Source organism: Periplaneta americana, chromosome 11, assembly GCF_040183065.1.
Source record: "Periplaneta americana isolate PAMFEO1 chromosome 11, P.americana_PAMFEO1_priV1, whole genome shotgun sequence".
In the NCBI taxonomy this organism is placed as follows: Eukaryota; Metazoa; Arthropoda; class Insecta; order Blattodea; family Blattidae; genus Periplaneta; species Periplaneta americana.
The window spans coordinates 109,592,692-109,605,764 of NC_091127.1; the positions used below are offsets into that span (position 1 = coordinate 109,592,692).

General features: G+C 35.8%; 1 protein-coding gene across 5 annotated transcripts in view; it reads right to left on the reverse strand.

The window, feature by feature from the left end:
- Positions 1-13,073, reverse strand: part of kat-60L1 (katanin p60-like 1) — a 216,707-nt gene that overhangs the window by 27,159 nt on the left and 176,475 nt on the right. For all 5 annotated transcript variants that reach the window (XM_069839855.1, XM_069839856.1, XM_069839854.1 and 2 more), the window contains one exon: positions 8,278-8,483. In XM_069839855.1, coding sequence (XP_069695956.1) covers positions 8,278-8,483 — 206 coding nt within the window. The remainder of the gene's footprint in view (positions 1-8,277; positions 8,484-13,073) is intronic.

Here is a 13,073-nt window from a genome sequence, read left to right on the forward strand (position 1 = left end):
ATCATAGGTTTTTGAGGGGATTAACATTTTGGTGTGCCGTGTTGAGTCTAGATCCGTCTAGGGTGTGCCGTGAGTAGAAAAAGGTTGCGGAACACTGGCCTAGAGCAATGTTTACAAATACCCACAAGGAATGTTGAAGCGTTAAGTCTGTTAGTCGCTGTTCGTTTTCAAACATGGAAGTCGTTGACATGTTAGTAACGACAAAAAACAAGCCATCTTCTGTACATAAAGGTTATAAGTACAATGTTAGTAAACGAAATAAATCTACGACGAATTGGTTGTGTGAAAAACATTACAGTGTAAGAATTACAACAAGCGAAAATCACCAAGTAGTATGGTATCTGTTGGTAGTGAACACAGCTGTATTGCAGATGTAGCAAGATGTGAAATAGAAAAACTTGAATTCATTTGTAAGAAAAGAGCAAGAGAAAAAATGACGCCCATGCGAGCAGTGTATAGCGAAGTATTTCACGAATTTTCGAGTTTAGGTTATGAGTTTGTGATGGAAATTTCCCAAATCAGTTCTCTAGACCCGACTCGGTATGGACATAGGCGAAAAGAATTCCTTTTGTTAAATAGTAGTCTACAATTCTGACTTTGTTCTAGATCAGCTATGTTGTAATTATTATTTAACATTTATGACGTATGTGTCAAAATATACGGTCATGTGATAAAAGGTATTGGAAATGACAGTCATGGCAGAACCATAAATAGACAATATTGGAAGTGACTAGTTTTTTTTAGTAGTGTTTGAAATGTAAGTACTGGAGCTAACATATATTCATTAATATTGTAAACATTGCGCACCGGATACAAAGTGCCAATACACTATGTTTACAATTAATCACTGATATGTAATAATGTGAATCATCTGTATGTCAATGCAATGTAATATGACGCAATTTAAGATGGAAATTTATTCTTCAAATCAATTTTTGCAGGCATTGCAAAATGATATAACACCTTAGGAAACTACGAATATGTGTATTAAAATAAAAACATAAAAAAATGACGAAAAGGGATTCGAACCGAACTTCATGCACTGCCGTCACTCGAGTCCAATGCGCTACCGCCTGAGCCACACCGTCACATCATATCTTTTTGCAGCAATGGATAGTTACGTTTCAGTCGTTTGAATCGTAATTTTAAATTTGTTTTCCTCTTGAACCGAGGCCTATATGGAAAAAATCCGAGACATGTTCCTATGGATTTGGTCACAGCCTACTTTCACCCAAACTTTTCCAAATCCTAATCTTGACATCGAAGTGAGGCGGTCTCCTTGTTAGTTTTTTTTTTTTTTTTGCAATAAAATTAAACTGAGCACGACTCCGTTCTGTTTTTTCTTTGATTTTTTTGTTGCTTTTTCTGTCTCTTTATAGGTCAAGTGTTATGAATAATCTATACTAATAATAAATCTGTAACCGAAATTTTTCTGGTAATTTTCGCTTTTCCAAAAATAATTGGTGTCAACATATTCTGTAAGTAACCATACTGAGACAAAAAATCTTCTTTTTTTTATGTCTGTCTGGATTTTTGTTACCTTTTCACGCGATAATAGCTGAACCGATTTATATGAAAATTGGCATACAAATTTTGTTCTAACTTAGATTTTAGGCTATATGGCATTAAAATACTTTATTTAAAAGGGGGTTATAAGGTGGCCTGAAATAAATAAATCGAAATATCTCGCTTATTGTTGATTTTTATGACAAATACTACATAACAAACGTTTCTTTAAAAATGATTTCCGATAAGTTTTATTCTGGGCAAAAGCTTTATAGAACTGATATTTAACAAGATACAAGAGTTTTAAAATAACAATGCGTTTTATCGTCACCACCTCAGACTAATAGGCTACAATGAAATGAGAACAAATGACTTCGTCTATAAGGGGCCTTGCACAACAACAAACGGAAGCTATTCATTTAACCTATTTTATAGGGATATAATTTTATGATTGGAGCATATAAATGTTTGTCAATATTAACATAAGAAAATGTTTGAGTGTTTGTATGAAGTAATCTCAGAAGTTATTTAACCGATTTTTATAATTATTTTACCATTTGTAAGTGTGGTCCCTACATGGACATAATGCTATATGCTATTACGGTAATTCCTGAGTGAATCGAGGACAGTTAAGATTAAAATAGATTCTTACGCACAGAAAACTTGATATTCTGTTGCAATATTATATTACTTGATTATTTAAACTTTATTTGGTCCACATAAAATACTCTAATTTTACACATTTCAGTTTCTTTTTGTCCACAGAACATAATAGTATTTTTAAGAGTTTTTTTCGTAAAGATGAGTATTTTCCCTGGACCAAAAATACAAAACAGAGTAAAAATTAGTATTTTATCGTTGAGCTCACTGGAGCAGAGTTATTTTACAAAATGTCACGAAATAGTGTTCCTACGTTCATAATTTACCCATATTCGTTTCCTGTGTTTCTTAAAATAATATTAAAATAATATTTATGTCGAACTGGATAATACCCACGGCAATGTCGATAGTCGGCGTTACTCGCTGGCCACTAGTCACCGGGCCGTACCGATCCGTGTCAAACAGAAGAAAATCGAAATGGTGGTAGTAAAATTCGCGACTATATTCTTAAATAAATCACTCTATTAGTCAAGTGCAAGATTTATGCAGTACAACGACGATGTTTTGAATGCACTAAAAGAAAATGCTTACGTAGTAAAAAAAGGTAACTTAAATAACGGAAAGTAAATTTCCGGTTAATGTTCACCAAAGCATTAAGTACATAATTATGACCGCGTTGCAGTTTTATTTGTGGCCTAGACAAAATACCTAACCTTTTACGAAAAAAAAAAAACTTTTAGGGGCCATGAAATTATTCACCGTTTTAATTATATTACCGTCTATCAATATTACGAAACAAAAACTGTCAAAGGCCATGACCGACTAGAAACCTCGATACCGAAGAGATAAATCCATTTGGCCGTGATGAAACAAAAGAAAATGCGAGAGAGATTTTAGTTTGAGATAAAATGGACACACAATTTTGATGACCATACTGTTAGTAACTGGAGATCGCTTGTAAGATCTGTCTTAATCTTCTATGTAGAAATGTCGTCCAAGAAAATTGGTGGTCCAGGGAAAAATCATTGCAGTAGATGAGAGTGCTATCTCTCAGTAATGTTCAGAACGAAGGAGGTAGAGAGAAAAAGAAACAAATTTCTCCTTGTAACGACACCACAGACCAAAATCATTCTTATGTTGGCAATATTGTGTATGTAGTTAAATTTGGTGGTAAACGTAACGGCACGGTTCAAAGCTACCGTGGTAATTCTCCAGTATAGCATCACTTTTCATCTCAGAGAATTAACGAACAACGAGAATGTATTGATTAGTACGTTAGCTTAGCATTACACTATTTTATAATCCAAATATTAACTATGCTCATTTGAATTGTATTAAAATAGATAAAATGAATAAACTATGCGATAAATGCAACGCAAAAACGGGGGTAATGAGCCAAACGGATTCTGTTGCGCTGTAGTAAACGTTGTTCCTCCTGAGACTCAAGAGCCCCTAGAACCAATTAAAACCTTTCTTATCGGAATCAGATTTTGTGCCATTTACAAGTAGCGGGACGTCCTGGCATCGTGGTGCAAGACTACAGATTGAGACAACGTAACACAGGACAAACTCAAGACAACAGACACTCACTCATATTGGAAGGGAGAATCGCTTCTTTCCTTCCATGAATCGAATCTGGATCTGCTGAATAACGCTACCACTTGAGTAACAGTGAAGAACTGTCCCATTTTAGAACAACGTTTATATTTAACTTCCTTTCTTCCACTTATTGGATTAAAATTACAAAATTGGCTCTGCATTTGACAAGTTCATGAAAGGATGGGCACTTGCGATACACGCCACTATTGGAAGTTCCGATTTATAATCTTCGCATAAAATATTTATCTGTCTGGACTCCAACTGAAAGTACACAAAGATTCACAGCGATACCCAAACATTTCATTTCTCAATCAGCATTGAAGGAGTTTGGAGAATGAACACGCCTAAAAGATTCAGAGGCATGAATTTTTACAATGTAACAGCAAATATAGGCTTCTTGCTTTACTGCAATATTCATAGGGCCTCGCGGCCATGCGATCGGTCAGAATTTTCGATCTTCAATGAAGAACAACTTCCGCAAAACAAACTTAGGTTCGTACAGTTTGACGAGCACATAACACGGCAAAGTAGTTTCAGTAAAATTAGGGATGTTGTACTCAATTTTATTTTCTCACTACATACATGAAGTGTAAAGTAGTTTGGTGTTATAGTGAAATGCACGGTTTAGTAATTCTGATATACCAGTACTTCGGATAACATAGGCCTATAGCTATCATCGTGTCCGTCTACAGTCTCTTACTTTAAACTAAAGGACGAATTCTGTTCTGAACACTTGCGAGTCAATTAGTTGCTTAAGTATACACACGACAAATAATGTTACGTTTTCAGACGTGAAACGTCTACAGAGTGATTCAGTGACTATGTTACAAACTCTTAGTGATGATAGAGGAGACAATTATGATCAACTTTCAAATAGGAAAGTACATTCGGAAACGTTCTGTTTGGTAGTTACAAACCTAGATATGTTAGTCAGTGTAACCAGCTAGAATCGAACTCAAGGCCATCCTTTTGAAGTTTGGTTGCAGACGACCGTTCCTGCAAACGTTGGTGATTTCTCATAAACATGGTATAAGCTAATTGGCATCGTAAATGAGATTTTGACTGATTAAATCTTGCAACTTTCCTCGCAACTAGTTGACATGCATTTCATTTATGGAAGAACAAAAGGCAATGGAAGAAAAGTTGCAAGGTTTAATCCGTCAAAATATCATTTAAAATGCCAACTAACTTATACCATGTTCATGAGTAGTGAGCGGAATTTTAGGCCCTAAAAAGTAGCATTTTAGGCGCCTAAAATAGTCTCTTAAACTCCTTTATTTAGGCTCCATAAAATAAAAAAGTAGGCTTTTTTTTGTTAAAGAATGTCACTAATATAAGATTCAACATTTATTTAATGCGAAATTCTAGGATTAAAAGAAACTTCCACACATTTCACAAGGGTACACATGCATATACAAAATGAAGACATTCTCTCCTCAAGTTAGTGTTTTTCATTCACCAATTACATTTCCATAGTTTGCTTCACTGTAGATGATGTCGCTCACTGTTGTACTTACAAATGGTGAGAAAAAAGGAAGAGGTTGTTATCTGTCTTGGAATGTAAGAGAATGCTTATTCAGGTGCAGCGAGTTTGTGTTAAATTGCTGACAGACAGAGGAAGATGATATAATAATAATAATAATAATAATAATAATAATAATAATAATAATAATAATAATAATAATAATGATAGTAATTTGTCCCGCAGAAGTACTTTTACATGTCAGTAAATCTATTGACACGAGTCTGTCTCATTTAAGCACACTTAAATGCCATTGACCTGGGCCGGGATCGAACCCGCAACCTCGAGCACAGAAAGCCAGCGCTATACCGACTACGCTGCCCAGGCCGACTGAAAGTTGGAATTTTAGGATTTAAAAATTGTAAAAATGAGAAGGGGTGGCCCGGAGGTACTTCTCTATTGTGTTGTTCACTGCTAGGAAGGAGTTGTTGCTATCCGATTTGGAATGTAAACTGTACAGGATGTTAAGAAAAACGATAAACAGTTATGAAAAATGATGCAAAAATTTGTAAAAACTTAAAAATAGGCACTGACGACGAAATAGGCATTTTAGGCACTATAAACTTCTTTATTTATACCTATATTTCCATGAAAAATGTAAATATTAAATCTCAAGCCTGTATGTATCAAGGGAAAAAAATAAGTTTTTGCCTAAATTCCGCTCTATTCATGAGAAATCACCAAGGTTTGTAGGAACAGGTGGTCTGCAATCAAACTTAAAACCAGATAGAATCGAACTCAAGGCCTGGTTCCACTGACTATCATATTTAGGTTTGTAACATCCAAATGGAATGTTTCTGGACATAGGTTCCATATGAAAGTTGTTCATAATTGTCTCCTCTATCATCCCTAAGAGTTTGTAACATAATCACTGCATCACTCTGTATATTCGGCTTACATTAATAGAAAAAAACTGAAGAATTTTGTGGAACGGACTTAGGTTGCCACGGAAATGCTTATATCATATCCGATAAAATGACTATGTTGACTTAGAATATCAGGCGAACCGTGACTCTTAAGGTCCTTCTGATAGTGAAGTAACAATTCGTTCCTTTCTTGTATTATTAATGCCATAACCCAAACAAACTGTTCTAATCTGCCCCCAGATTTTAGCCGATAGAATAGTCAGTGCTACAACCATAAATCTTCCATTCGAGTATTTTGCAGATTATTTGTGTGATTAGGATTACATAAAATACTCCATAAATTTTCTAGGTATATTTCACACATAAAACTGTAAAAAGTTATTACGACAATATATTTATATTACGTTCAGGCTAGTTATAACACCACATCGTATACGATCGTCTAATGCAGGGATCGGGAAAAATGTCATCGTGATCACTATCAATAGTAACGTCGCAGGGCAACGCAGTAAACTGTCTTTGCTTCACCCCCTCTCTTCTGCCCAACTCCCCTACAACTCAAGTACACAGGCATCTATCAGTGCCCGGGTTACCTGATAACATTTAGATTGCTTCTTTCTCCAACCTATAGGTAGGTCTATACAGTAGAAAATAAGTAGGCCTATAAACATAATTTTCTTTTCGTAGGGCTGGACGGAGCGAAGCAATTAAAACATAAAACAAACTAAATTCAAATAACAGTTCTAGTACTAAAATATGATGAAACAAGCTATGAGTCAAAGAGAACTCCATGCAAGTTATGTTATTGCTTTGGAAATCGCAAAATCATTGAAGTGCTATAATGAAGGACGGTTCATTAAAATATGTCTGAATAAAGTTGCTAACAATATTTGTCCCGAATAGTCTGATGTTTTTAACGGTATGAAATTATTCACACAAACAGTACAAGGACGAATAAGGGATAATGAAACACTAGCTGAACGAGAAATAAAATTAAAGATGAATAAACAGAGGTCTAATCTCTCAATTTAGGTGGAAACGCAGATATTGATACAGTAAAATTGGTAATGTTCACTCCTGGAGTTACGAAGAATCTCTCTGTATAAGAATTTCTGATCGAAGTCATTGCACTTAAAGGAAATACAACAGGAGAGGAGTTATTCCAAAAATGAAGAAAATATATAGAAGAAATGAATCTGAACATAAAGCAACTTGTATCTGTAGTAACATAAAAGACTCGAAATAAGACTTCGAAAGTCTACTAGGTGGAGTTATGTGTTATTAAGACAGCTGGAAATAAGTGAGGACATAAAACCTTGTCATTGTATAACACACCAGACTGGCTTAGATTTATTTAAAATGCTCTCCTATCATAGCTCGCCTGGGGCCTATATAACTGCTATGTTTGGCTCTATATTCAATATATTTCAGAACACTTGTTTTCTAAACAAAAACTTGTAATATCTAAACAAGGATCGTGACTAACAGACGAAAGTTTACGAGTTGTATTAAAGTGTCAATTTATGATGTATTTTCCTCTGTTGTAGCACAGTAGAAATAAAGGCGAAACAAAATATAACCTGTAGATCTATAAATCAATATTGTGTAGTCTGCGTCAGATCTTGTGTTGAGTGTCCGCCAGTGGGATCCGAACGGAGTGCTCTATACTCCTCGATAGATATTACATCTTATGTATTGCTGGTTGCGTTCAGTGATATCATTAGTACAAATTTGCCGACGGCTGGTCTAATGTGTTTACACATCCAGCAACATGGCGGACGACGACTCGCCTTTCGCAGTCGAGTTACTATTCAGTGCTCTCTTCAGGGTTGTATATAACTCGATGCGTCAAACAGTTTTTGTCTACCACAAATTCCACTTGGACTCGCCGGGATTCGAACTCGGGTTACCAGCGTGGAAAGCAGACGCTCAGCCGTTCGATTAACGCTGCACAATTCAGATATAAACATTATTGCAAGATATAGGAGCATATTGCACTCGAACTTTTTCGTCTCATGAAACTTTAATTTTTATTTTAGTATAGACTGCTAATTACGAGTAGGCATAAAATAAGGAAAATGCAAACGAATTTATTGAGTGTATACCAATTATGTATAGTTACACAGGAAATATTGCCAAAAACTAAATTATCTGAAAATTGTTCCGTATTTAGTGCGGTACTACCTTCTTGCTGTGCAGGGTGCTGTGCCCTCACAGGGCCCGGCTTTTGGCGGGGGTGCTGCGTGCCCGTGGAGCGCCGAGACCCGCTGCCACGTACTGGTCTGTGGGTCGTGGTGATCTTGGTGAAGGTGAACGGCGAGAACGAGTCCAGGATTAGCGAGTCCATCATGCGGGCCACCTGGTGGAATCCCGAATGGGTCGCCGAAGGGCTGAAACCAACACAGAAAAAATCCCTTACTTTAGTCCTACTTCCCACCTTATTTCGGATGAAAGACTTCAAGTTTATCCACATTCCAGACGGGGCGCCGTGACTTTACTGCAACTCCTACGGCTTCTTTGTCATGCGGTACACACGTTACATTCGCTTCACGTGGAAGAAGAGGTCGTGAATTAAAAGTACGATATTTTGATAAAATCCCCATCAGGTTGTAGAATTTAAAGACTACATCGCAACGTACGTCAAATATGACAGTATAAAATCATATCAAGTTATTAATATGGTTCCGTCATCAGATTTATCGAAACGACAGTTTAATACATAGTTAATGTCTCGTGCAGAACATCTGTTGTTTTACTCAGTTCTTTAACGATGCTGTACCGACTTAAACACGAAGGAATTGGTGATAGCGAGATGGTATTTGGAAAGATGACGCAGAGGATTCACCATGTGATTACCTGACTTTCGTCTTCAGGTGACAAAAATTCCGGAAAAAACTCAACCAGATAATCAGTCTAAGAGGAAATCGAGTCCACGCCCATGAGCAGCTCCAGATCAACAGACAAACACGCCTACCGTCTGGGCTATGCCGACGGCTAATTCAAATGCATCAGTAGGCCCTATGTTATGACCAGGCTTAGGATCCGGAATACTTTAGCAACGAATGTACGCACAACTTGACTATAGAGTTCTTGAACATAGTGGCAGACATACTGTGAATGTAAACAACAATATCAATGTGCTTCGTTATATTCTACTGTTAACAGTACAATCTAGTGACTGTGGAAAATGAAGGAGGATACATACTTCACAACTGTCACAAGTTTTCATGTCGCTACGGAAATAAAAAATACCCGTATGCAATTACGTAGAGCGAAGAGTGCCGTTCACAAGCGTGCTGCCAAGTGTACTCAAGCGGACGGCGACATTTTTTAAAATGTGTTGTAAACTCTCCAAGACTGTAAATTAGGATGCAAAATTGAACTGCAAATAATTAAGTCGGTGGAAAAGGTGTGATTTGTAATAATTGTTGTGATAAGTGCGTAAGAATAATGTAATTTTCTAGTTAAAAATAGAAAAAGATGTCTGTACGAAGCAACTAAGGAGTTTTCACAGCACATTTTCAGCTTCATAATACTTGCCAATTAAAGAAATACTTCTGAATGGTTCATTCTCTATTTGTATTATTCTTTTACTTTCAAACTAAAGAAAAAACGTATTTTACAGACAACTTTAAATTAGTGTAACTCTGAAAATATTGAGAATAGGAACTATGTTTACATGACTTTTTTGCTCAAAAAGTCTTCAGAAATAAACTTCGTAAAGTACCGTAAATCCTCGTGAATCACTCTGTATATTGAAAATGCACTGTGATGGCCAGAATTCGTTTCGTAGGAAGAGACGGAAGAATACTGTACCTCTGATCACGCACAGGTAAACAAAACTCACCGAGCCAACTCATTCCATCTATACTCCGTTGCACTGTTAACTTCACTTCATTCTTAAGTGATCCCGAATCCTAATCCTGATGACAATAGTGAGTATTTATTGTGCACTAATGACAATTTATTTGATATACTCGAATAAGTTTCTTGCATTAACAATAATTGTATCAATTACATCTGCAAGAAACACCCCTTTCGCACTTACGCCAATAATCCTTATGATTTTCTCTTTCTCTGAAGGTAATAACATGTATGTTTCTGAAATCGAAGTAACAATTTTTTTCCACCTAAATATCAGAACAATGACATAACTTTTACGCTAGACAATTTTCTGCTTGCGTATATTTTACGGGGTGTCACAGAACAAGGAAATAGTCATACATTTACGTAAACATTGAATGAAATATGTGTAGATGCACTAACGAATCGTCGAAATAGAATATACCTGTAGCTAACATTTAAAAAACAGGAGACTGCCATATAAAATAAAACCCGTGTCAGGATTTAATTACTGATTTTCACCCCAGAGAGGTATACAAATAGAGAACTGAAGTATTGATTTACCTGTTTCTTTGAACTGAAATTATCATTCTGGCGTAACTGTGTTAAAATGTTGAAAGGCTTGTTGATTTGCGAAGAGACATTGTCAGGCAATGATTACTCACAATTCATTTAACACAAAGTCGCGGAAAATAGCAGATTTATTAGCTAGATTACTGTACAAAAGAATGAGAAAGTATGTACTATAGATATGACCACGCCTGTTTTTAAAATTATACTTCAGGACACTGACTGGCAAGAAAGCGCAATTATAATGAAATAATATAAACAATATATTTTCTCATTAAAACATTTACTCCACTGTTCTCATATTCTTCTGTTCAGAGAAGCATTTTCTTCAACCTTTTCAGGAATTACTATTGTAAAGAAGTCATTGTAGGAATTCTCCAGCATAAATCCCAGACTGTGCAATAAATGTTATCTTTCCAAGAATTGTTTGGCTTGTCTGGATTAATCTTGCACAGGACAGGGACCGATGGCGGGCTTATGTGAAGGCGGCAATAAACCTCCGGGTTTCTTAAAAGCCATATGTAAGTAAGTATCCCCCACTCACCAGTATATAATGTGTACAATAAATAAATGTCCTTCCAACAGTGAAGTTTGTAATTCGCTATTGATTTCGTTCTTAACCCTGATGGTGATAATAATGATGGTGATAACGGTGATGCTAATAATAATAATAATAATAATAATAATAATAATAATAATAATAATAATAGTGATGATAGTGATAATAATAATGATGATGGATAATAATAATAATAATGGATAATAATAATAATAATAATAATAATAATAATAATAATAATAATAATAATAATAATAACAATAATACTTACAAATTGCTTTTAAGGAATCCGTAGGTTCATTGCCGTCCTCACATAAGCCCGCCATCGGTCCCTATCCTGTGCAAGATTAGTCCAGTCTCTATCATCATATCCCACCTTCCTAAAATCCATTTTAATATTATCCTCCCATCTACGTTTCGGCCTCCCCAAAGGTATTTTTCCCTCCGGTCTTCCAACTAACACTATATGCATTTCTGGATTCGCCCGTATGTGCTACATGCCCTGCCCATTTCAAACGTCTGGGTTTAATGTTCCTAATTATGTCAGGTGAAGAATACAATGTGTGCAGTTTTGCGTTGTGTAACTTTCTCCATTCTCCTGTAACTTCATCCCTCTTAGCCTCAAATATTTTCCTAAGAAACTTATTCTCAAACACCCTTAATCTCTGCTCCTCAAAGTGAGAGTAAGTTTCATAACCATACAGAACAACCGGCAATATAACTGTTTTATAAATTCTAACTTTCAGATTTTTTGACAGCAGAGTAGATGACAAAAGCTTCTCAACCGAATAATAACAGGCATTTCCCATATTTATTCTACGTTTAATTTCCTCCCGAGTGTCATTGATATTTGTTACTGTTGCTCCGAGATATTTGCATTTTTCCACCTCTTCCAAGGATAAATCTCCAATTTTTATATTTCCATTTCGTACAATATTCTGGTCACGAGACAATCATATACTTCGTCTTTTCGGGATTTACTTCCAAACCTCTCTCTTTACTTGCTTCAAGTAAAATTTCCGTGCTTTCCCTAATCGTTTGTGGATTTTCTCCTAAAATAATAATAATAATAATAATAATAATAATAATAATAATAATAATAATAATAACAACAATAATAACAGTGATATTAGTGATATGATGATGATGATGATGATGGACAATGACGATAATAACGATGACTACGATAATGATGATGATGGTAATGATAACATACTACTACTGTTATGAGTCACAATGGGATGCTTACCTCCCATTCAAGTTTTCTTAAGATAAAATGCCCATGAGGTTTGTTTCTAAAATATCAATAAAGCTACAGTATGTGAGACATAAATAGATAACAGAAGTCTGACGTACAAGTTCATTAAAAATGTTCAGCCAAAATTTCGAGAGATGCACACAGAGTACAGCAGCTTTAAACTGCGACGCTACAGGCCCCTGGATATTGCCACACCTATACTCACTGCGGACTCTGTAATGATCGCGCAGCGCTGAAGCACCGTACCTAACTAGGAATAATAAAAACAATAATAACGATAATAAATACCAATAACATAATACCAACAATAATAATAATAAATAGCATCAAGGTAAAACTCAAAAGTGACAGATTCCAAGCGTCAATTAAGCACACCGACAGTACTTTGATGCTACTGTTTTCGTAAGTGAGATCAGGTATAAATTAACTTCGATTTTCTGTTTCATATACTCTTCCACTGCTTATGTATGCATTTTTGAACAGTTTTTAACCTGACGCTAGCTGGAAACACGTTGCCATTGCAGCAGACGTCTACAGGAAACAAGCCTGAATATACACAACTCTAGATAGTACTATACCACAATTGTTCCACGTAATCCAATGGTTATACCATGTATGCCTTAGATCCAAAATTAGCTGTCAGCAAGTTCAAATCCGATCTAGGACGGCAACAAAGTCTTAGCATGGTTTCCTTCGCAAGGGAATTAAAGCTGGGAGAACCGTGTTCAAAGTACGGCCATGAAAGAACTG